Below are 24182 nucleotides of genomic sequence, written 5' to 3' on the forward strand. Positions count from 1 at the left end.
CTTGACATTTTTTAGGCAATAGAAAACAACATACATCTTTTTCAAAATTTCCGTGTCTTTTCTTTGTATTTTGGTGCAGAAATAAACGCCCCCTTTTGTGCAAAATGTATCACCCCCTCCCCCGGGGAGCTTAAACGGGTGATACGGAATGTCAGTAAGATAGAATGGTCTTGTCATTGCGTCCTATCCTAGGGTTCCTCATATTTAAAACAGACATTGCAACCAAAATTTTACAAGATCATCATTATATATTTATATAGATGTGCCCTAGAAGGAACTTTTGCTATGCTTTAACTTGTTGTAATTACACATTACGTTTCCTACTGGTTTATTATATTTTTACGGTTTATAGCCGCCTTTGAATTCTTAAAATATTTAGAATAGAGCTAACTACAGATTGGTCTCTAAAATATTAGGTAAGTCAATAAACTCTATTCCTTTATCTGGTACATGTATAAAAAATTTCAAAATTTATTATTACGAATTTTATAACAGCGTTATCGAAATCTGGTTTTAAGAGGTCTATGTAAGCTCAACATACTGTAAACGATAATTATGGGCATTTCATGTAAGTACATGATAACATTAAAAGAATTCCAAGAAAAATCTGAATGACCATTTAAAGTGAAATTTCTATTATATACAGTAGATCGTATTTTCGAGTTACAATTAAAATGAGGACAGCACATGCACCTAGAATGAGATTTAGAGACTGAATGAAATTTTACGTAAGCTTTTATGTTGTTTTTTTCCTGAGAATATGTTTTGTTTTTGTTTGTTTTGGGTTTAACGCCGTTTTTCAACTGTATTTCAGTCATGTAACGGCGGACAGTTAACCTAACCAGTATTCCTGGATTCTGAACCAGTACAAACCTGTTCTCCGCAAGTAACTGCCAACTTCCCCCACATGATTAATCAGAGGTGGAGGACTAATGATTTCAGACACAATGTCGTTTATCAAATAGTCACGGAGAACATACGCCCCGCCCGAGGATCGAACTCGCGACCCCGAGATCCGTAGACCAACGCTCTTACCTACTGAGCTAAGCGGGCGGGCTGAGAATATGTGATTTCTTTTGTAAATCAATACTTTTAAATTGAATAATTGTTATAAAGTGCAGTGGACCTTCTAGAATTATCTGAATGTAATGTCAATTGACCACTGGTCAAAAGACTGAAGATTAATTGAGCCGCTTAACATGGATGTCAGGCGCAGGGCCATTTATATGTATAGTACTGTCTTAAAAAGGAATAGTTGAGTTTTCTAAAACAAAACTCACACAGATAGTCACTAGGTGACAACAAAAGGCTTCGAAGTATGCTGAAATACGGAGTTTAACTAATTAGAAGAGTAGAAGTTACATAAAAGACAATCTATTTGAAAATATGGACTACTATCAAAATTGATGAGCCTGTTATCAAATAGACAATTCTGATAAACCAATTTCAGATAATGAAAGATAACAAGGAATATCAAATAATTTATTTTCATATGTCTACAGATGCGCGATTTGTTCATGACCCAATATGCATATTCCACTCATTCTGAGGTTTTAAAAAGGGTACTTGACCTTTAAATTACCTTTTAATTTGGAAATATGAAATGTGCCGCACCCTCCCATTCCTTCTCCTTTGCATTTGCACCCCCTCGCCATTTACTCTGAGTGAGTTATCGTGCCGTACATACTTTTGGCCGCCGGCCGACCTTATACGGTGTCCGACTATTGTTTTTTTCCGCTTGTGTGTGTGTTAGTTAAAAAGATGATAATCTGTGACAATTATAAAGATCAGATTTTTTTGCAACACACTGATATATTTCCTTGACAAATTTGTAGCATGTTGAAGTCATTAAGCAAGTATTTCTTTTTGTGAAAATAAATAAACAATTTCTAGATTCCATAATCGTATATATGTAGACTGAACATGTGGACAATTAAATAAAGTATAAATATGAGATTTTCTAATATTTAGTATTTTAGTTGCCAAGCATAATACTAGAGCGAGTTATTTCAATAGGGCAGTCATCAGTGATGATAAAGTTAATGTCGACAAGCACTTCCACTTGCTATATTCTCTTAACTTGCTGAGAGGCATTCAAATTTGCCTGTATGTGTCTATCGGTTCCAATGATATTGGCTGAGCTACTTGTCAGTTAAAACGTGCTTCAAGGTTTATTCCCCTAAAACAAAAGTAGGAGGGCACATTAGTACTGTCTAGACAATAACTTCAAAGCTGCAAAAGGAGATGTAATTAAATCTAATATGTGAAAGATGAGAATAACAGGGAGTGCATTACAAAACAAAATCAAAAAGCAAAATAAAACGGAAATCCACAGGTCGCCCAACACGACATAAACTAACATGTTGGTTTAATTGACCATATTCATGGACGGTAGTGGAAATGCTGGCTACACTTCACGCCCTCTATCCCCTGGTTGAGCAGAACGCAACATTTGCATATGTTATCAGACTACACTTTAGAGACATCCGCAGATGTATTAATACGGCTGCACGTGGAATCTTCAATGATACACAGAGTGCAATTCCATGAAAAGCGGCGTTCATAAGCCTTGAATTATTTAATGTTTTTTCTTAATTTTCTCACTTATTTGGCTTGTCTTCTTTGTGCGTATGGAGTGTTACTTCGCGAAAAGGAATTGAAAGAAACTTGTCCTAAAGACAGGTTTAGTATTAGAGAAATTGCAGAACGTTATAATCATATCTCACATTGCTTATCTTGAACCTTTGAAACATTTTAGGTGACTTGTTACAATACTAGGTATCGCCTTGCATCATGATCTGGTGTGTTAGCACTTTAAAAGTTATAATATTTGCTACATCTTAATGAGGCCTGGTCAGATTTTGTATCTGAATAAATATTTGGACAATTTTGAAATTGTGTCATCATTGAGTGTAGGTGACAAAATTAAAAAATCAAAACGTGTGCACAGTTTAGCCGTCATATTTCCTACCTTATCTTCTTGAAATTGTATGAGAATGTTTGTCTTTATGCAATATCAACTTTGAAACTGTAAGTAGTTTATTAAGTCAATACTGTAGGAGACGTAATTTTGACCTGTTCAATCATCTGTGAAATTTAGGACATTTTCAAGGTCGAACAGTCTTAATCGGACAAGGGACAGTCCTATAATGACCGTCTTGTCTTAAACAGTTTTTAAATAATAGCCATTGTTGGTACGTAAGTTTCTAATTTTTCTCCAATAAAACTTTGGAACTACTGAATGGAATTGCAGAGCACATGTTATAATTTAATAACGCTTCTAATAATGTTTTAATCATCTCCCTTACTAGGCTTTAGTTTGGATTTGACATTAAATTTACAAGTACAGAAAGAAAATTAAATAAACATGTCAGCTGTGGTTATAACAAATGCAGAGTATTTAAACTGAACTCTCCTTGAATAATCTAGCTTATTTCAGTTTCGAAACCTTTTGCAATAACTTCAAGATAATCTACAAAGCGATAGATACAATACTAAGTGCAAGAACCGTATCACCGTCTAGAATTTTATTTGAATTGTTATGTCAATAAGCCCTAACATTATTGTCTATTTAACTGCTACTTCTGAATGATTTTATATTATATATTTATCGGTAGCAAGGAGTGTATGCAAACCATAAATGCCAGTACTTTAATTATTGAGTATTCTCCGCTTTTACTTCAAAACAGCATAATGCTGGTGGCATAATAAATTTTTCAAATGTTTTTCGGATAAGCTGAAAAAGATCGATTCCCCGTTTAGGAAGTGCCTTATTTCTTGTTAATTTCACCCACTTCAAATATGCAAATAGACATAAATACCGACATTATTGCTTGAAACTTCTGCAATGGCCGTTTACAGAGGACATATTTACGCGAGGGAGAAGGTCTATTAACGACAATATCAGATGTCGTTACAGAACCTTTTTATTCATTCACATTCCATGCCAACACTTAAACTTACTACCACTCAGTAACCGTATAATTAAAACAAGTTAAGAATAAGTCATACTTTCAATTAAATTTAGCTTCTTATAAGATGTATCGCTAATGTAAGTTTGTTTCCTGTTAAAACATAAATATATACAAGTTATCCCTACACACTCGAACACTTTCCCCGAAAACTTTCACTGCTTTACGAATACATGTAATTGCCAATATATCAACAACGTTGACATTCTATTAAATTACGATATAAAAGATATTCTACTAATGGTGTACCGTTTTGATATTTAAATATGTATCCTTACATGTATAATAATAATATATCGTTGTTTTATAAACTACGATGGACCAAACAGTACAGACTATGTATATTATTTTCTGATTTATATACAGTTTGCACAATCTATAACTTAATATGTAATTTTAGTCGAAATTGTCTTTTGGGTTTGATCTTTTTATACATTTGATGCTATTGAAACGTAGATTGTGCTAAACATTCCTATATATGAGTTAGGCGATTTTTTTCACAATAATAGAATTTCTTCAAAGTCTGCATATTGAAGGACAATCATCTAAAAAACAAAATAAGCAAGAAAAATCATAAGGCACCGGTATTGAAAAAGACTTATATGCCCTTGAAAACGTCATTTGTTTAAGGGAAATGCTGTTTTTAAGGGCAGATAACTCTTTTTTTTGATACCAATTACCTATTATTTTTTTTGCATAGTTTTGTTTCTCAGATGATTGTCCTTCAATATCCAAAGTTTGAGGAAATTCTGTTATTGAGAAAATTTTCGCCCCAAATTCTAGCATGCATCTGTACGTGGTTAAACACACCACGTTTGACGTTATTTAGGCCAACAAGATTCACAAAACAGGGTATTAAAGTAATGACTAATGCCTGAAGAACGTCAGACTATCAACTGATTACTCATTCTGGATCAATTCCTACAAAATCTTCCTTAAATTTTCTGGAAAAAAAATTACTACGAATTTTGTGTTTATACCGAGTTCAAATATTGTTTTCGTAGGGGAAAAGCTGACATGTCGTGCAAAAGCCCAGTTATCTTAAGGCGTTACAAATTGCTGAAAACTGACTCACCATTAGCAAAAAATAAAAAGAAGTCCATGCGCATACATTTAGACGGCGTGACCCTTGCGCGTGATCCCTGACAACAGACCAATGGAAATGCGACTTTCGTTTAGCCCGTTTTTTTCATTTACTTTACTTAAGGAAAAAGCTGAAGTTCATCAATTGCTGTTTTGTCAAAAACAGACGTATGCCTCGCAAGATTATATAGAAGTGTGCCCGTCGTCCTATGGATATGCATTTGTCGAAAACCGCGGATCCGATTTCGTTTAAACATTAGCTGGTTTCATATGTCACGCCGACATTGAGACTTTAAACGTTGACGACAAATTTGTAAAATGCATTTACTATTGATTGTTAATTTTCAAGAATCAATAATGAAAACAATTTATGGTTTGGTATTCTGCTATTAAAGTCATGCATATTTAACTGAAGCTAGTTCATTTCATTATATCGCAATGCTCAAACAAGATATAATTTCCAGGAATTATTCATAACGTTTCATGTAATGTTATAAAATGAAACTATTGTAAAATTTCAGCCATTCGGCCTTCAAATTTCGACACGTCGAGCAACCCATATCACAGAGGATGTATACTTTTTCCAAAACTTTGCTATATACCATTTTCGTAGCATTTTTCGCCATTTTAACAGTTGCGGTCAACGTTCAATTTGTTCGCTATCAGACAGGATTCAATCCGATTTTGAATAATTTTGAAATGCAGTCAACCGTCACTTGCAGCAGGACCGAATGCGGATCTCTTTGTGAAGTTATGGTGAGTTGTTTTCGTTTTTCTTTTTGTTATGTTGTTGTTTAATTAATGTATAATACATGTTATAACACAACTAATTTGACGGGATATTTGTTACTAGAATCTTTAAGCCTGCGTCTTTTACAGATATAGCTTTGCCGGTTTGAAGAGGAATGTGCACACAAAAGCCACCAAGGCATTGAAAAATCTGTTATGATAAATTCAATATTAATATTTTTTTATGTATTTACGGGTATTCTATCAATCACGATACTTTGTGTTTCATGTTAAGTGGTTGTAGATTTGCCTTAAATTTCATAGGCAATACAAATTTCCCTACACCAACCTATCACGGCAGAAAAAAGAGGGGGCAGATCTCTAACAGTATAATGTACGGTGCCCCTAAAGTGACATGTTACACACATTTTTCCAATTAGGTAATGTGAGACTTTTTTTTATTTCGTTTGAACGAAATGATTTCGTTTAAACGAAATAAGTTATTTCGTTTAAAGGAGTTCATCACAATATTTTGTGCGCAGCTCAATCGCGCAGCAAGCGATAACCACTGTAAAGTTCAGGATTCGCCACCTAAAGTGCATAATTGTCGGATATGCAGTGCACTCGCGCAAAAAATATCGTATGTACTGACAATATAGGTCGTGCATCCATATTTTACCTTTAAAAGAGATGGTGTTTTATTGGAGGAGTAGTCGTAGGAAGTGCTCGAATCAAATACATTGTGGACAGCCAATTTGAAAGTAAACTATTTCGTCCAGTAATGATGAAGCCGACTCCAAGTCAAATAAAAATCCAGAAAATTTTAACGTAGATCTATCTCCTTCGAGTTCAAATGTGACTTCCTAAAAATGTTGTTATACTTTTTGTGCCCCATCCCGCATTTCACGTAGTAAGACCAGAGTTATGGCCCTTGACAGTCAAATTGTACATAAACGGTCTAAACATTTGTGTCGCATATACCTCAAAAGTATATGCGCCAAGAGTCATGAAACCACACAAGAATTAAATCAAGCATGCGAAGTTGTGCACCAGTGCTTTTATTTGAGGTTTCACTAAGTAAAAACAGATTTATGTCCCTTGACGTGGTCAAATATATACGTAAATGGCATGTGAAAGCTTGTGTAGCATGTATCTCAAAAAGTATTTGACCTAGAGGCATGTAACCTTAAAGGAGCATTATTTCGCATGTGAGTAAGAAAACTGGTTAAGAAACTGATAATAACATTGTGCAGTTTGTTTTGTAAGAAAAAAAAAGTAAATAATTTTTAGGTGGGTGGGGTAATGAAAAAATACTTTCGTGGTTGGAGTGAATATTTTTTAATTTTTCTTGAAAACAAGCACGGGTTGATATTATTTTTTTGGTTTAGATTTTTTTGCCTTAGTTCTAGCTTACATAATATAAAATTTAGTAAAATTCTGTCAGCTAGATTTTTCATATCATTAAGAAATACTTCGTGTTTTTCTCAGATTCAGATACTTTCGACATCTGTCAAGAGTAATTTTTCTGAGTTAATATATCTATATGTTGACATTTTATGCATAGTTATAGTGGTTTCATTAATTGTGATGCATAAACAGTAACATCAGAGTGAAACTTTGAATAAATAGTTGTTTGCAGTAGTTTTATTATGACATGTATGTATTGTTTCTTCAGACAAAAATACCGATTTGGTGTTCTGAATAAACTTTGAATATTGAAAAAAGAAGCACGGGTACCTATCATTTTTAATTTTTATTTGAACTTGTCATACATCAATCTATAAATATGCAAAGTAACAAAAAATTCTGTCCGCTAGAAATAATTGTGAAAAACATCTTTAAACGAAATCATTTCGTTTAAACGAAATAAAAAAAGTCTCACATTACCTAATTGGAAAAAAAATGTGTAACATGTCACTTTAGGGGCACCGTAATAATGAACTGAAATCAGCAAAAAAAAAAAAAAAAAACAAGAAAAAGAAACAGTAATCTGAAGGAAAACTACGTAAGCCCTCAACAACTGGTCAAGCAGACAAAATATGACATACATTTGCTTAATACTATTTGTCATTGAAGACTTTTCTCATTGCTTACATTTACAACGTAAGTTATTTTGTAATTTGTCCCGAAGTAGTGTCAGAAAGTTCAGTTGCATCAAAATTCAAAATGTATCAATTTCATTCAAGGCATTTTACGATTTGAAATAATTGATAATGTAAACATTTAAATTCTTGTTTTTCAGCTTTTAAACAAAACTTGATATAATATTCATATCTGGAAAGACAATGAGAAATAGAAAAAACAAGATTTGTTTCTAATAGGAGTTCAGCTGGTTTGCAATTTAGGTAACAAAAAGGACCGCTGTTTTCAAATATAATTTTAGCAAGTTACTAGTAAACAAATCTAAGTTTCAGTTATTATTGCAGACAATATACGCGAGCAATTTCAGAAATCCATAGCAATATACAACCTGTATACATTTCAAAACTGTTAACATAACTTTCAGACCGATTGTTTTATTGGTGCCTCACATTTGGGATTATGTCAAGAAAATCGATTATAACAAAATTAACTGCCGTGAGTTTATTCACGAGTAAAAATATTGATGCTAAAATTTTGTACGAGTTTGTTTAGTTATTCATTATAACATCTTCAAATACTTCTTTCAAATTATTTTTGGTATGGTTTTGGTAAGCTCATACTAAATAATGTACTTCTCTTTCTTATATAAGATTCAGACTCTTAGCTAATCTTGGACAGGCAAAATAAAAATTGATATAACCTCTTTCAACGTGTTGAAAAAACTAAGTAACACTATATTCTACTGCGGAAAAGTGTAATATCCCAAAATTCATGGATACTGTCTGTGCAGGAGTTGTTCATTTAACTTTAGAAATTTAAAAATGAGTCAAATTTTATATATCATTTTTTTTTCATAAGAAGATGAAGAGAAGAAAAATATTTACGTATTTTATGAATTGCTTTATTAAGCTATCATTTAACACTGAAGAAACCCTTAAAACTCGAATTTGAATTTTGACGTTTTATCTCTAGATAAAGTAACATTGAACAATGTCAATATTTTATTTTTTGTAACTATGTTTCGATAAATGTTATGAGAGCAAACAAAAATACAAAATTGTATACAGACCTTGGTGTACAGATGTAACTTTAGTAAAATAACTAAGACTTACCTATCTTTGTTTTCAACTATAAAATATAACTTTAATGTTTAATTCATTATTGTGTCTTCAGGGCTGCACGTCATTTATATTTCAAGAAACACAAAAACTGTGCACTCTGTACAGTGTTTACATGACCTACGACGATGGCGATGTACTTGACAAATATTATGTTCGATCAGATGCTGAGGAACATGTTACAGGTATATATTTCTGACTGATAGCAAAACAATTTTAACAAAAACTTGAATAAGTTTTGGTTCTATAAAGTCTGCTGACACGAAATGTAACGAAGCACACAACACATGTGATGTACCATTGCAACGTTTGAAGGCGATCGTGTTTTTGTGTTGTTTCTTTTCGTCCAAGCTACCGATGCGTTTACTTCAGCTGTACAATTTCGCTTTTAACCATTATATGAACATCAATGGATGCACGTTAGAGGGTTTTGTTTGAACTGGGGTGACAATTTTGAAATGTCAGATTCAGTGTTTTTTATATGAGGCACATCATGAGAAAACCAACATAAAGCATTTGCGACCAGTTTTGATCCAGAACAGCCTGCACATCCGCGCAGTCTGGGCAGGATCCATGCTGTTCGCTAACGATTTCATTACTTGCAAAAGGTTTTGAAAGTGAACAGGATGGATCCTGACCAGACCGGTCGCGGACGCGCAGGCTGGTCTGGATCCTTGCTGGTCGCAAACACACTATGTTGTTTTTTTTCATGGCGCAACTCAATTATTATCTGACAAGAATACATTTTGCTTTGTAAATTATTCAAAGGCTACGTTGTATTAAATGATGCTTTTAATATGATGTTAATAAAAAATTATGATATATTGTGCTATTTATTTTACAAAGTATCCTTCTTGAAGTAAGACTTCTAATAATGCTGATCATTTCAGAAGCAGCTGAACGTTGCAGCGGTGTAAACATACCAAGTACAAGTACCAATGTTGCTCTAAACAAAGACGTCACAATTAGCTCGCAGCATAACTCACTTTCTCCTCCAAGATTAATGGTAAATTTCCGCTTATATACAAATGTAGCAAGCTGTTACCAAGCTGTTACCAGAATTAAATCATATAGTCTGAAGGCTCGAGAAAAGGTTTAAATATTTAGTATTCAGGCACAAACGAAGGAGAACTCTTCTGTAAAGTAAAGATCATAATATTATATTGAACTGGAACTTTCATGTCGATGCTGAAATCTATTGAAAACATTATTTATTTTGTGTAATTGTTTAAGCGTGTATGTATATTAATGGAGAAAACATTGGAATTTTAAGTGTCATGATAAAACATATATTTGAAATGTCCTTTTAAAGACTTTTCTGTCATTGTTTAGTATTTTCACATTGAAAGTATATGAACATTGCTTCATACATGCTGCTTCTGAATTCAACTTAAGACCTGATATATAACAAATACATGCATTATATATTACATATCAAATTTTCTTCTTTTTCAGGTCGATGGTAGTCGCAGTGGATCTTGGCCCTGTGCAAGCACTGGTTTAGTCACCAATCCACACACCACTGTTGACCTGTGGCAGAGTTTTGAGATAAACGCCCTATATATAGTGAATCGAGTTGATTGTTGTTGTAGGTGTCTGCTTATATAGGTTTCAGTTTTTTAGGAAAATTAATGAAACTGCCTTATTATCATCACATGTCTTATATAAAAATCTACATTTTTTATAAACTGAGTTTTCTGTCAAAATCTGATCTGTATATAGTATTTTAAAAGAATTTCGTTCGTTATGAGCCATTAATAATTTGATATATTTGCTTGTGTGTTTTGGGCGGTGCCAGACAGTGTTGTTATATATACGTTTTAGTTACGTATGGATGTGTGTGTTTGTATTTGGTATATGAATGCGCTACTGTGGTTTACGAAGTAGTGTAACTGTGATTAAGGAACGTTGTATTCCGTTGTATATTCATCCTTTGTTCTACTTTTCCCTTCAAATCCCCCCACCCTTTCTCCACTTACCCCTTCATCCCCTTATATCTATATTTTGCATAAAATTAAAATGTACATGTTGGATTGTTGAAGCAACCCATCTGTAATAATTTCCCGTTACAGCTCTTTTTGTTGTGGTCCAACTTTGCAAATGCAAGGCTCTTAGGCTGTGTTTGTGGTGCTCTTTGCTTCCGAGGTATCTACAATTACCTATTATATTTTAATTTCTTTGAGGTAGATATATTTGTTTGAGACTGAATATTCCTTTATTGTTTTTGACGTGGAAGAGGACAATAGTTATTTGAAATGAAGGAAGACATTATATGTTTTTAAATAGAGCAATACCTAAATTTCTTTCAGATGGAAGAAGATCATATCTGTTTTCAAATAAGATAAAGATTGACATTTCATGATTTGAGATAAAGTAATATCTTTATTTCTTTGAGACAGAGGAAAACAGTTTTTGTTTTAGACGGAGGAACTTGACTTTTCTTTTAGATGGACGAAGACAATATTTGTTGGAGAATAGGGAAGACCTTACTTGCTATGAGATGGAGTAATACCTTAATTTATTTAAGATGGATGAAAACTACATTTGTTTGAGATTAGCGAAGTCTTTAATTGCTATGAGATGAAGAAATGCCTTTTATTTTAGATGGATGAAAACTACATTTGTTTGAGATTAGCGAAGACTTTAATTGCTATGAGATGAAAAAATGCCTTAATTTATTTTAGATGGACCAAGACAATATTTGTTTGAGATTTTGAAAGACTTTAACTGCTATTAGATGGAGAAATGCCTTGTTTTGTTTTAGATGGACCAAGACAATGTTTGTTAGAGAATAAGGAAGACCTTTACTGCTATGAGATAGAATACCCTAATTTATTTTAGATAGGGGAAGACATTTATGACGGGAGACCTTAGCTGCTTTTGAATGGAGTAATACCTTTATTTCTTTGGGATGATTGATGATCGCTAATGAGATAAAGAAAACCTTATTAATTTTTAAATTCAGGTATAATCCTGTTGCAAAACATTTAAATGTACCCAGTAATAGCTGTTTAGCTTTTTAGAACAATACGTTATATATTTTCTTATCAAATGTTATAAAATGCATTTCAGCTGAACGGCTACATCACCTAGTTGTGAAAATAGGCAACGATATGTCAAATCTTCAAACTGCTTTCAATCACACTAATGCTGTTGGTGCGGACTGCACAGTCATATTCGATACACCACGTCGAGGACGTTACGTTAGGTTGCAAATTGAAGCAACAGAGTATCTGACTGTATGCGAACTTGAAGTCTACAGTTTAGTGTAGTCCTTCCGGGTACATTCGTAAACACTCCTTGTAAACAAAGACCTTCCTAAAAGGGTTATATACTAAAAAGGAGTAATGCATGCCTGCACGAAAACGCTATCGAAATGTGAAATTTCTAGTATCTTATCTATAGGTATATACTCTTGAAGCATAAAAGTCAACCAAGCAAAATTATAACTAGATTGTTGTATGATTCAGGTCTGTTTCATGTTTGTATCATATCTCGGTGTTTTTTCTTAACAAATTTGGTGCAGGTAAATCGTATACACTGAGTACAGGGTGCGGTAACTAAAAGTGTGCAGGTATTTAATACCCACACGCTAGTTACCGCACTGTTGGATAGGAAAGTAAGCCAGCATGTCTGGAACAGTAGACAGCGAAGTGTATCTTATTGATTTTCTGCTCTCGCATTGGTTTATTTTACCTGGGCTTTACACATTTGTAAAACAAGGATTTTAAGTACTCACTGAACTGCTATATATGGCAATGTGGGACGCCTACAACTACCATGGATGGCTATGATACAAAACAGAAAGAACATTAAAACTCTCGGGTAAACAATTTATACTCGGGGGCTACGCCCCTCGTACAAATCGTTTACCCTCGAGTTTCAATGCTCTTTCTATTACTTATTCTTCTCTTTAGATAAATTGTTTGTTGGTTGTTTTGGGTTTAACACCGTTATTCAACAATATTTCAGTGATGGATCGGCGGGCAGTTAACCTAACCAGTGTTCATGGATTCTGTACCAGTACAAACCTGTTATTCGCAAGTAACTGCCAACTTCCCCACATGAATCAGAGGTGGAGGACGAATGATTGCACACACAATGTCTTTTGTCAAATCATCACGGAGAACATACGCCTCGCCCAGGGCTCGAACTCGCTACCCCGCGATCCGTAGATCTGTGCTTTCTACATTGAACTAAGCGAGCGGGCTTGGCTTCCTTTATAATAATATAAATTGGGTATAATAATAATAATAATAATTCCTTTTATCACGACAAATCTGACAACATAGACGTTCGTGTATTTCGATGATTTTGAAACATTCTCTGTATAAAATCAATCAAACTTGCATCCACTCAGACTGAGTATTTAAAACATAGGTCATGAGTTCCATCCTCGACTATTTTAACTAATATTACACATTGTGTTTTCAAACTTAACTAACGAATGACCTGCGGTGTTAAGACGGCAACCTGAACTTTTGGTATCGACAGAAACTGTATATTGATTACTTACTTTGAATGATAAAATTGCCAAGAAAGAAAGCAATCCAGCTAGTCAACGGAAGATCAGTGGTTAAACATAGGTACCCGTCCATATTGAGATCATAAACAGAGTGGCACCTGCGGCCTTTCTGCCAAAAGCTGGAAAGCCGCCATATGACCTTTTTTGTCTTTGCAACTTTAAAAAAGTTTAAACCAAAGATTATATAGTTTTGTTTCAGTTATATCAACCCCTCACTTGATTCAATCTTGACATAAACTATATGCACTTCAAAGTCATGTATAAATGCAGACAGCGATACAAAGGTCCACATTATCGGTATTTCAAATTGAAAGTAGCACATTTCATTCGTTTATTTTCAAATAAAAGATAGCCCATTTCAATTGCTTACGCATATCAAATACCTTTAGCATGTGGAAAATATAAATCTTATTTTTTTACAGTTAAGTAGCCTCAGTCATGTTCGATTCTGTATCCTAATAGTAAACGGAACAAAGTAAACAGATAATTAGGACAAGATAACCTTGCACCCTTCATTACACGTACTTAAAATCCCTTTAACTTAGTGTCTTTCCGGTGTGCTTTAGTGAAATACAGTAACAGATAACTAGGTTATTTTTATTGTACAAAAGGTAAGTTTGATGTAGTACTTAACGTTATTACTTTGGTCTCAAAAAGTATAAAAGCTACCAATCAGTAATACAGTGATATTCTCGTACAAATAATGAATTTTACCTCTAGATGTGAAGAAAGGATGTATGATTATTATAGTTGGCTTTCTAAAGATGGTACTTATAAACTTATAAAATGAAAGACGCACTACACAGAAAGACTGTATTCGATTGTTTTTCCATCATGATAGTAATCATATAACTGGTATCAACAGCCTGAAAAATCACAGTATGTACATTTTTATCAATTTCATGTTTACGTTGTCTTAAAATGTGTATTACTGACTTTTTAATGAATGAGTGTACTCTTTTGCACTGGTTGCGTTTAGACCATGAATTTTTTAGATATGTGCTTCTGACTAAAGATATACGAGCCTCTTGAAATTTTAGCGTATAAGATTTCAGAGTCCAAGTACTGGTACACATTTCAGGTCGGACTCAGTCGTACTGGATTGTATGTGTGCATAAGAAGTAGTGTTACATCCCATACTCTGTCGCACCGGTTATAGCTGATTTTTCATCAATTTCATTAAATCTATTACATGATCTCAAAGCTTGATATCGCTTAACTCAATAGGGAGAGCGCAGATCAACGGATCTCGGGTTCATGAGTTCGAGCCCTGGGCGAGGCGTATGTTCTCTGTGACGATTTGATAAAAGGTAATGTGTCTGAAATCATTCTTCCTTCACCTCTGATTCATGTGGGGAAGTTGGCAGTTATTAACTGAGAACAGGTTTGTACTGGTTAAAATCCAGGAACACCGGTTAGGTTAACTGCCCGCCGTTACATAACTGAAATAGTGTTGAAAAACGGCGTTAAACCCAAAACAAACACCGCTTGATACCAGTAAGAAAACTAACTATAGATCAATCAATGACACAAATAATATTCCAGTCCGATATTTGTCTATGTACATGTATGACACTAGATAGAAATGACAATGGACTTATTTTATGTTATATTATTTGGCGACAAATTATTTCATTTAAATGAAATTTCACACATAGTATTATAAGTAAATTGAAACTAAAACAGAAGATCTGAAATTATATATTAGGTTTAAAACTTTTTTTCTGATATCGCACGATATGCATGTACTTGGCAACTGTTTCATTATCATGTAAGTTCTTTCTGCAATAAATCAGTTTTAACTGGGGATTACATATTTATCATAGAATTGGAAGGTTGGGCTATGAGCAACAGAAACTACATGAAAATTACGTAAGAAATTCCAGAGAACAGGAGAATTACAAAGCTAACTCCATTTTCATTCAACGTTTCGACTATTTTTATTAGTCTTCTTCAGGAAGTAAACAAATATGATAAGAAATAAAAAACGTCATGAATATATGACGTCATAAAAGATGACGTTACGTTACAAACATTTTGGCGTAAAATTACAATGTACAATAGGCTACATAATGTTTACACAAATGTATATCTAAAATACTGTTTAAAGTATATTATGACAAAAATTAAAATTAAAAGTGGTTATACTTAATACATAGTAAGATTATAGACATTATTTAACATAATAATGTTAATAATCATAATAACAGTAAGTACAGGATCACAAAGATATGGAATCACTAGGTAAATTACACGTTCTTAAAATCCAGAAATTCCAGAAAAACTTTAATGTCATGCTAAAATAATATAATTTACACTCAGTATTATACTTCGTCTCAAAAGTTAGAAATAAACAATTAGCATTATTCTTTGAATTGATTTTCGTAATTATAGGTACCATGTTTAGATGTCTATCCTGTACGTGATGATGACTGTGATACAGATGTTTACATAAATTGACATAGATATTGAAGCGTATGAAACATGATGATGATTTTGAGTCAGATGTTTACATTCATTGACATAGATATTCAAGCGTATTGAAACATGATGATGATTGTGATACTGTTGTCTATACTAGAAATTGACATAGATATTGAGGCGTACGGAACATGATGATGATTGTAATACAGGTGTTTACATTAACTGACATTGACATTCAAGCCTATGAAACATGATGATGATTGTGATACAGATGTTTACATTAACTGACATTGACATTCAAGCCTATGAAACATGATGATGATTGTGATACAGATGTTTACATTAACTGACATTGACATTCAAGCCTATGAAACATGATGATGATTGTAATACAGGTTTTTACATTAACTGACATTGACATTCAAGCCTATGAAACATGATGATGATTGTGATACAGATGTTTACATTGACTGACATTGACATTCAAGCCTATGAAACATGATGATGATTGTAATACAGATGTTTACATTAACTGACATAGACATTCAAGCCTATGAAACATGATGATGATTGTAATACAGATGTTTACATTAAGTGACATAGACATTCAAGCGTACGAAACATGATGATGATTGTGATTCAGACGCTTACATTAACTGACACAGACATTCAAGCGTATGAAACATGATGATGATTGTGATACAGATATAGACATTCAGGTGTATGAAATATGATGATGAGTGTGATTCAGATGTTTACATTAATTGGCATTGACATTCAGGCGTATGAAACATGATGATGATTGTGATTCAGATGTTTACATTAACTGGCATAGACATTCAAGCGTATGAAACATGATGATGATTATGATACAGTTGTTTACTTTACTAGAAATTGACAGAGATATTGACGCATACGAAACATTACGGCTTATATATTTTGTTTCATCATTCCATTCAAAACTGTACTGAGCATAGCTTTATATTTATCTATGGATCGTCTGCCATTTCTGGTTGCTCGTTTCTTGAAGCTGGGTCTTCTACTTTTTGTTGTATTGTACCAAGAGGCATTTCGTTCTCAAACAGACATGATAAACTTGGGTTGCGAATAAGTTCGTATTCGCAAATGTTTAAGTTTGATTTTAAGTTTGATACATTTTCTTCATGCTCGGCTAACATGTTCTCTGATTCTATTAGTTCCATGAAAAGCGCATCGGTTTGGCCTGTTGCATTTAGATGTTTTATTTCGTTTGATTCGCCACGAACAGACCTTTCCATATAATCCAGTTTAACTTCTGTTCCCTTCAGCTTCTTGTTATTTTCTTTACACAGACTCTCTGAAATATTTTCCATATCATTCTCCAATTCGTTAAAACGTTCATTAACTGTTTGTCTGAAATGTTTAACTAATGGTAACACACTCTTCAAAGATTCATTTGATTTCTCTACCATTTGTTTCATCTCATCTTTGATATCTTTACACAATCTTACAAATGTTTCCATTCTTTCAGACGTATCAAAATAATGTTTGCTATTTACAATATACTTAGAAACCTCTGGAATGTACTCAATATTGCAGTTCCGATGTTCAAGCATTACGCACACACTGCAAGCGATCTGCCTATGTTCAGTACACATATATTTCAAAGATTCTTTCTGATGTCTGCTGCAGTAGCCTCTAACTTTATGTGTCTTCGTCAACAGTGTTGATGGAAGCGACGGTTGGGCCAACAGGTTTGATGGAAGCTGCGGTTGGGCCAATGGGTTTGGTGGAAGTTGCGGTTGGGTCACCAGGTTTGATGGAAGCTGCGGTTTTGCCAACACTGTTGACTGAAGTTGTGGTTGCTGACTGACTGGCATTTCGTCTTTATCAAGTAGTGTATGATGTCTTGATGGTGTTGCCTTCTTATGATGCTTTAAGCAAGACTTACACAAAAACTCGCTGCAATTTTCGCAATAACCAAATGCAGCTTCTCCAGCACCATCTCTGTTACACGGTATACAAAAGAGTGTGATGTCTTCATCCGATCCGAGACCAGCCGCTTGCCGTGGATCGTTTATACTACTGTTTTCAGCTCTTGATACTGTCATAAATTTGCCTTTTAAGTAAAGAAGAAAACATGTAATTTCACAAAAATGTAAGGTTGAGTAAGTATTTTACAGTTCAATTATTTTGACAATGACAAACATTTGAAAAATAAAATAACAGCATACTCCTTGCAGAAAGGTATGAAAGAGTTTAAAGTGAATGTGATGCACTTCTACTGAACAATTTTGAAAGATGTTATAAAAGCTTTATCTAACCCTTACCGTAATTTCTATAATGAACTTGTCCATCTTCTAATTTGGACGGTACCACTAAATGTAAAAGGGGTGTTTATCAAAAAGATACTGTTGGAATAGCGGAAATTGCAGATTATGATCAGACTGCAAGGATGTGCAAGTTTATCATGATCTGCACAGGTCGTAAAGGCAGAACCAGTCGTACCTAGCATGGTAAGGGTTATAGGCTAATCATTCCATTAGAACATAACACATCATTATACATGGACATTAGTATCCTTACAATTAACATTCTGATAAGCAGTGTTACATGTCAACTGAATGATAAGTTGAATTGCAAATGGTGAACTTACTTTGTGGTCGTAAGCTGAATTCTAACACAGGTTTCTTTTCTTTTTGATCTTCCTCGATAATAATACTTTTACTTCCATGTTTGTAAGCATTGTTTTCTTGAAATGCAGTTTCTGGTGTACATGCACTGTTCTTGTCTAGTTCTTTACTTCGAGCTGGAGGTCCGCCAGATAAATAACCTGTAGGTAGTAACTTTTTCTCTAAAAGTAAAGTTTCAACTTGAATTTAAGGTTGATTTATCTTAACTTCAATTCAAGAAGTGGATAACTGCATTGACTTAAAGAAGGACTTATTCACTTTTTGCCCTAAGGTGACGATATGTATTCTACAAGAATGAAAAACCAGATGCCAAATATATCTACATGTAGTTTGTTTAAGAGGTTCCAGATTCTATATACATGTTTTTAACTACGAATTTCTACTTATACGACGTTATGAACATTTGAACGAATCTGTGGTGAATGACTGTTCTGTATTTATGATATGAAAATCTTAGTTTTTTTTGGAAAACAATGAAATTTTGAATCCTTACTTCCGGTTTGCAGTATATCACTATGATCTCCTTTTGTAGTTTTTCGCTTATATATAGTGACACTGTCTTCATTATGTCCCGTTTGTTTTGACTTACTTTGTATAGAACGTTCTGATGTGACGTGACACTTTTTATGACGTTCTAATGACTGTTCTGAGCTTTTAACTGGTTTTGATCCACCTTTAACAATACTGCTCCATAGTCTTTCTTTTTCTGAAACATCACACGTTTTTGTTGAAAAATCGAGTTAATTTGACTGCTGAAAGTTCAACAGCAGCAGAACGCTTTAAAGCATTCTAGAGCTGTGACTTATTGTTATAAAAATGGTTTTTAATACAAATACTTAACTGGCTGTCTTTGATGTTCTCCCTCCTTTTAACGTTAAGTGACCAGTCAAGTGTCGCATGATAAGGTTTCTAAACGTAACTTTGTTATCTCTTTGTTATCTAACAACAAAAGACCGCAATGCTTTCATAATTATGTTGTGATTATGAAATTTGTTAATTTCGTATTCAAATACATACTTTCGGTAATTTTTTGAATACTTGTTATAGATTTGAATACATTGTATTTGATAGAACAAGCAGACAATATTCCGTGAATCAATTGATTTTTAATTATGCCCTTTTATATGGTAATGACTCCATCAGTTCTCGCGTGACATATACTTTTCTAAATATGTATAATGATATACTGTATGCAGACGATATGGCAATTGTAGCTGAGACACCGCAGGATTTACAAACTAACTTAAACTTGCTGAAAGATTATTGTAACTGTTGGGGTATTGAAGTTAATATCGAAAAGACAAAAGTAATGGTATTTAAAAAAAAAAGGTGGAAGGATACGGGTAAATGAGCATTGGATGTATGATGGCCAACCTCTTGAAACTGTGAAAAATTTCAATTATCTTGGTGTTGTGTTTAACTCGTCTGGTTCCTTCAATATTAATCAAACTATGCTTGCAGGAAAAGGTCTTAAGGCGATGAACTTTTTATTACACAATATAAAACAGTATGATATGAAACCAAAAATGTATTGTCAGCTATTTGACTCCTTTGTGAGCTCTGTTCTCAACTATTCGTGTGAAGTGTGTGGAATGATAAAGTCTAAAGAGCTAGAACGAATACACTTAAAGTTTTATAAGAGAATTTTAAATGTGAAGTTAAGCACCAGTAACGCTAGCATTTATGGAGAGCTAGGTAGATATCCTTTGTATATCAATAATATGTTCGTGCTGTAAAGTATTGGTTCAAAATTGTTAATACCGATAATTGCATATTGAAGGCATTATATAATTGTTCGCTTGTAGATTGTAACAACGGTAAAGCTAACTGGACAAGTAATATTAAACATTTATTGTGCTCGAATGGTTTCAGATACGTTTGGGATAATCGATTTGTAGTGGATAAGAATTTTAGTACCACTATATTTAAGCAAAGACTAATAGTTGATTGTTTTATACAAGACTGGTTAGAAAATATCAATACAAATAGAACATTGTCATTATATAAATATATTAAAACAGACTTTGGTTATGCTGGATATTTAAACCAGTTATCAAAAGGCACAAGAGCTGCTTTGACCAAATTGCGTGTGTCTTCACATAGCCTAAGGGTAGAAACGGGCCGTTATGGCCGTAATAGGCTCAACAGGGAAGATAGACTGTGCTTAATTTGTGATGCTGAAAATGGAGACATCGAGGACGAGTATCATTTTGTGTTGAAATGCCCAAAATATAATCATATAAGAAAATGACTCATTCCAAAACATTACTGGAGAAGACCCAGTATGTACAAATTTATAGAACTGTTGAATACTGAAAATGAAAAAACAATAACAAAATTGGCATCTTTTATATTAAAAGCAAATGAAATAAGAAGTAACTGTAGAAATAATGTGATATAATCATACAGATTCATTGCTAGTGTTATTTTGTCACTCTCCGAATTTATTCATTTATTTGTTTGTTGTGACGTATGTAATCATGCAATTGTTATCTGATCTTGATGTATGTTAGTATTATATGTGGTTGGAAAAGGAACTTCGGTTCAATTCCTAGAAAAAATAAACGTATATTCTGTTCTGTTCTGTTCTATATTTTCTCAGTCTGGTATTGCTTTACCAACTGTTAAACAAACAGTTAAAAAACACATTATGAAACGTAAAGTGGTTAAGTTATCAAAACATTTTTTTTTGTTCTAAGGCTATGTGAAATATAACTGCAAATAAAATTTAGTACTTAAAACATGTAACTTTATTCTGGCCCAGAAGCTAAACCAGGTATCTGAAATGATCATGAAAAATAAAGTTTTTTTATTCTTTTTCTTTACGGTACATTACGGCCAAACTAAAATGATCACAGCCACAACTTTAGTGCGAGTAACAAATATGAAACTAGTAATATATATTATACTGTAACAATTCTGCTCAAAAAGTTCTTTTAAAGATATGAATATTCTTTTCTTTTTTTTCAAATTAATTTGCAAACTTGTTTCAATATTGTTTTAATACTTAAATGCAATAAGTTAAACTGTTGTTGATGATTGCCAATCTTAAGTTTTGCATTTTCTTAAGTCATATAGTAAATTACTGTTTTTCGAAAAATATGGTCAAACAACTGCATGTTGTCAGTGAAAATAAAATATATGTTTTTTTCCAGTATAATTGACGTATAATATTAATAGAAACAAGCTACATTATTTTGTGCATTTCGTAGCCTAATCAAGTGTAGATAATGAAATTAAACACGATATACAATTATTAAATATTGGCTTACAATTTAAATATCGATTGAAAATATTCGATTTAACTGACGTGATCGCAATGTCATTGCTTTTGTTTAAATTTAAATAGCTGAATAGTTGAGGTATAGGACGGCTGAATCAAAACATATTAACAAATGACCTTGAATCCGTAATGTATTATTAACAAAGTTTCAATGTAAAATCGAGTATTTGAATATCATAATGTGTATATTCCAAACTTATTTTATATCTATTTAAGAGTAATGAAGCGACTCCTAAGGGTTTGCTTTTGCTTAACACAGCCTATACCCGCTAAGAACCCCTTACAAAGCGGACGTGTCACAGACGCATATTTCTACAAGATGGCGGGCTCATCAACTCCGCGAAGCTCCTATATTAAAACCCGTTACCCGGTACATTACCGTGCAACTCTCTTATAAAGGTCATCGACCACTACAGTATATCAAAACTAATAAATAATAATTGTCATGAATTTTACTGAAATCTGAAACGATGGTTTTCTTTGCTACTTCTTCACATATTTGCAACTGAGCCGCGCCATGAGAAAACCAGCATAATGCGTTTGCGCAGTCTTGTCAGGATCAATACTGTTCGCAAATAGCTTCTCTAATTGCGATAGGGTTTTCTCATGGCGCGGCTCATTTCGAGAGAACGAAAATCAATGTTCTTACCGTAACCAGTTTGCATCGGTATACAGGCCTCACTCTTCAAACTTGGTAGACAGTTTTGAGGTGGGTCCCATCTTGCTTTGCCAACTTTGCCTAATGTTTGCATACCTTGTCAGTGACCCAAAATACCTGTTAACAATATGATTTGTTATACAATTTTAACATGATCATCTTGTTATATATCCGAGGTTGAAAGCTGTTATCCTGACTTAAGAATTGATATATCAACACTAATATTCCAATTTATATCTTGATTGAATAAAACTGCGTGAAACAGTCAGATCAATAGGCTACAGAAAATGTTGAAAAAAAGACTAACTTACTAGAATATCTAATTGTTATGCCACACGACTCTCTATATGCGTGATTGAAACAAAATACAAAAGGAAACTTGACTAAACAACGCAAAATTCGATAACCTTTGCATATTTTAAACCACACAAAGACAAATTGCTTAAGTAGATAGATAACATTTTCGAAAAATAGGAAGAATAATACATACGTAAAAACAAATCTTCACAAAAGTATCAATTCGTCTACATTTTATGATAAGACGCAATTTACAAAACGGACAGGTTTATAAACGTAAATATGATTTTGAAAAAAAAAATGTTTGAAGAGTGTAGCGGACAAAAAGATTAAAAGCTTAAAACAGAGTATGCTATTATTTTGTTTCTTTGCATTCTATCTTTTTACAGAGTCTATTTATTGGCATATATTACTAGTAAATAGCCTTTCCACACACACTGTTGCTAGTTATACGTATTTAGGGTAGCATACTCGTAACGACGATCGGCAATTTCCGCCCGATTACGTATTCTCGTCCTAGGCTATTTCGGTATCCTTCGGTCGTTACAGTTACAGATTTGTTTTCGTAACGACCGGAGAAGGCTTATTATTATCATTTATAAATTATAATAACATTGCTTCTGCGTCCACAATTATATACCTATATGGCCTGTGTGTTTACAATTCCCAACGAAAAGATATTGCTGTAACGTCACGTAATGACGGAGCATTCTAGAGGTTAGAACGCTCTAGTATATTTTACATACAACACGTTGTCATATAAGATACGTGCATTTTGCCAGGCGTAACCTATGAAAAACGGACATTGCTTAATTTAAAAAAAAGTATGGACAGATGGAAAGGGAAATTAAAACTGTAAAGATAAGATATAAATCTCCGTTAAGTTATTTCCCTTTGGTTATGAAAGGTATGATTGTCTTAACATACGTCTACATTTCATGGGAAAATTCATATTACTGTCTTCAGTGATGTGTGTGCTTTGAAATAATGCATTTTAGATTGTATGGAAGCCCTGGAGGGACACTCAACTTTCGTACTTCCAACTATTGAATTCGAACTTTTGCAAATCTCACTTCCAACCAGTTGACTTCTTACTTCCTATTTCTAGCGTCCGTACATTTCACTTCTTACTTCCTCCAAACTTCGACTTCTGTCTTCCTACTTCCACACTGTCTTGTTATTTCCGACTTTCGCACATCTGATTTCTGACTTCCTGTCTTCTGACTTCCAACTTCCCTCCTTCTTACTTGTACTTCAGAAATCAAGAAGTCAGAAATTAAAAGTCTGGGGCTGGAAGTTACAAGGGCAGAAATTGGACGTCAGAAGGGCGAAGTTGGAAG

General features: G+C 33.5%; 2 protein-coding genes across 4 annotated transcripts; one reads left to right on the forward strand and one right to left on the reverse strand.

Moving 5' to 3' along the window:
• The first annotated feature begins 5531 nt into the window (after positions 1-5531).
• Positions 5532-15390, forward strand: LOC123539401 (fucolectin-5-like). Its single transcript, XM_045323970.2, has 5 exons — positions 5532-5810; positions 9039-9168; positions 9874-9989; positions 10439-10571; positions 12056-15390. Exons 1-5 carry the CDS (start codon positions 5625-5627, stop codon positions 12253-12255), a joined length of 765 nt encoding a protein of 254 aa, XP_045179905.2. The 5' UTR covers positions 5532-5624; the 3' UTR covers positions 12256-15390.
• Positions 15391-15776: 386 nt separating this feature from the next.
• Positions 15777-22996, reverse strand: LOC123538892 (uncharacterized). 3 transcript variants are annotated; one of them, XM_045323301.2, is made up of 5 exons: positions 22857-22996; positions 22537-22662; positions 19194-19310; positions 18568-18744; positions 15777-18030 (listed from the first exon to the last, which is right to left on the reverse strand). In XM_045323301.2, exons 2-5 carry the CDS (start codon positions 22637-22639, stop codon positions 16922-16924), a joined length of 1506 nt encoding a protein of 501 aa, XP_045179236.2. In that variant the 5' UTR covers positions 22640-22662; positions 22857-22996; the 3' UTR covers positions 15777-16921. The 3 variants fall into 3 exon arrangements, with proteins under 3 accessions (XP_045179236.2, XP_045179235.2, XP_045179234.2); XM_045323300.2 differs by having other exon boundaries at positions 19098-19310; XM_045323299.2 differs by having other exon boundaries at positions 18568-18765; positions 19098-19310.
• Positions 22997-24182: the final 1186 nt, after the last annotated feature.

Source organism: Mercenaria mercenaria, chromosome 18 (genome assembly GCF_021730395.1).
Source record: "Mercenaria mercenaria strain notata chromosome 18, MADL_Memer_1, whole genome shotgun sequence".
NCBI classification, from domain to species: domain Eukaryota; kingdom Metazoa; phylum Mollusca; class Bivalvia; order Venerida; family Veneridae; genus Mercenaria; species Mercenaria mercenaria.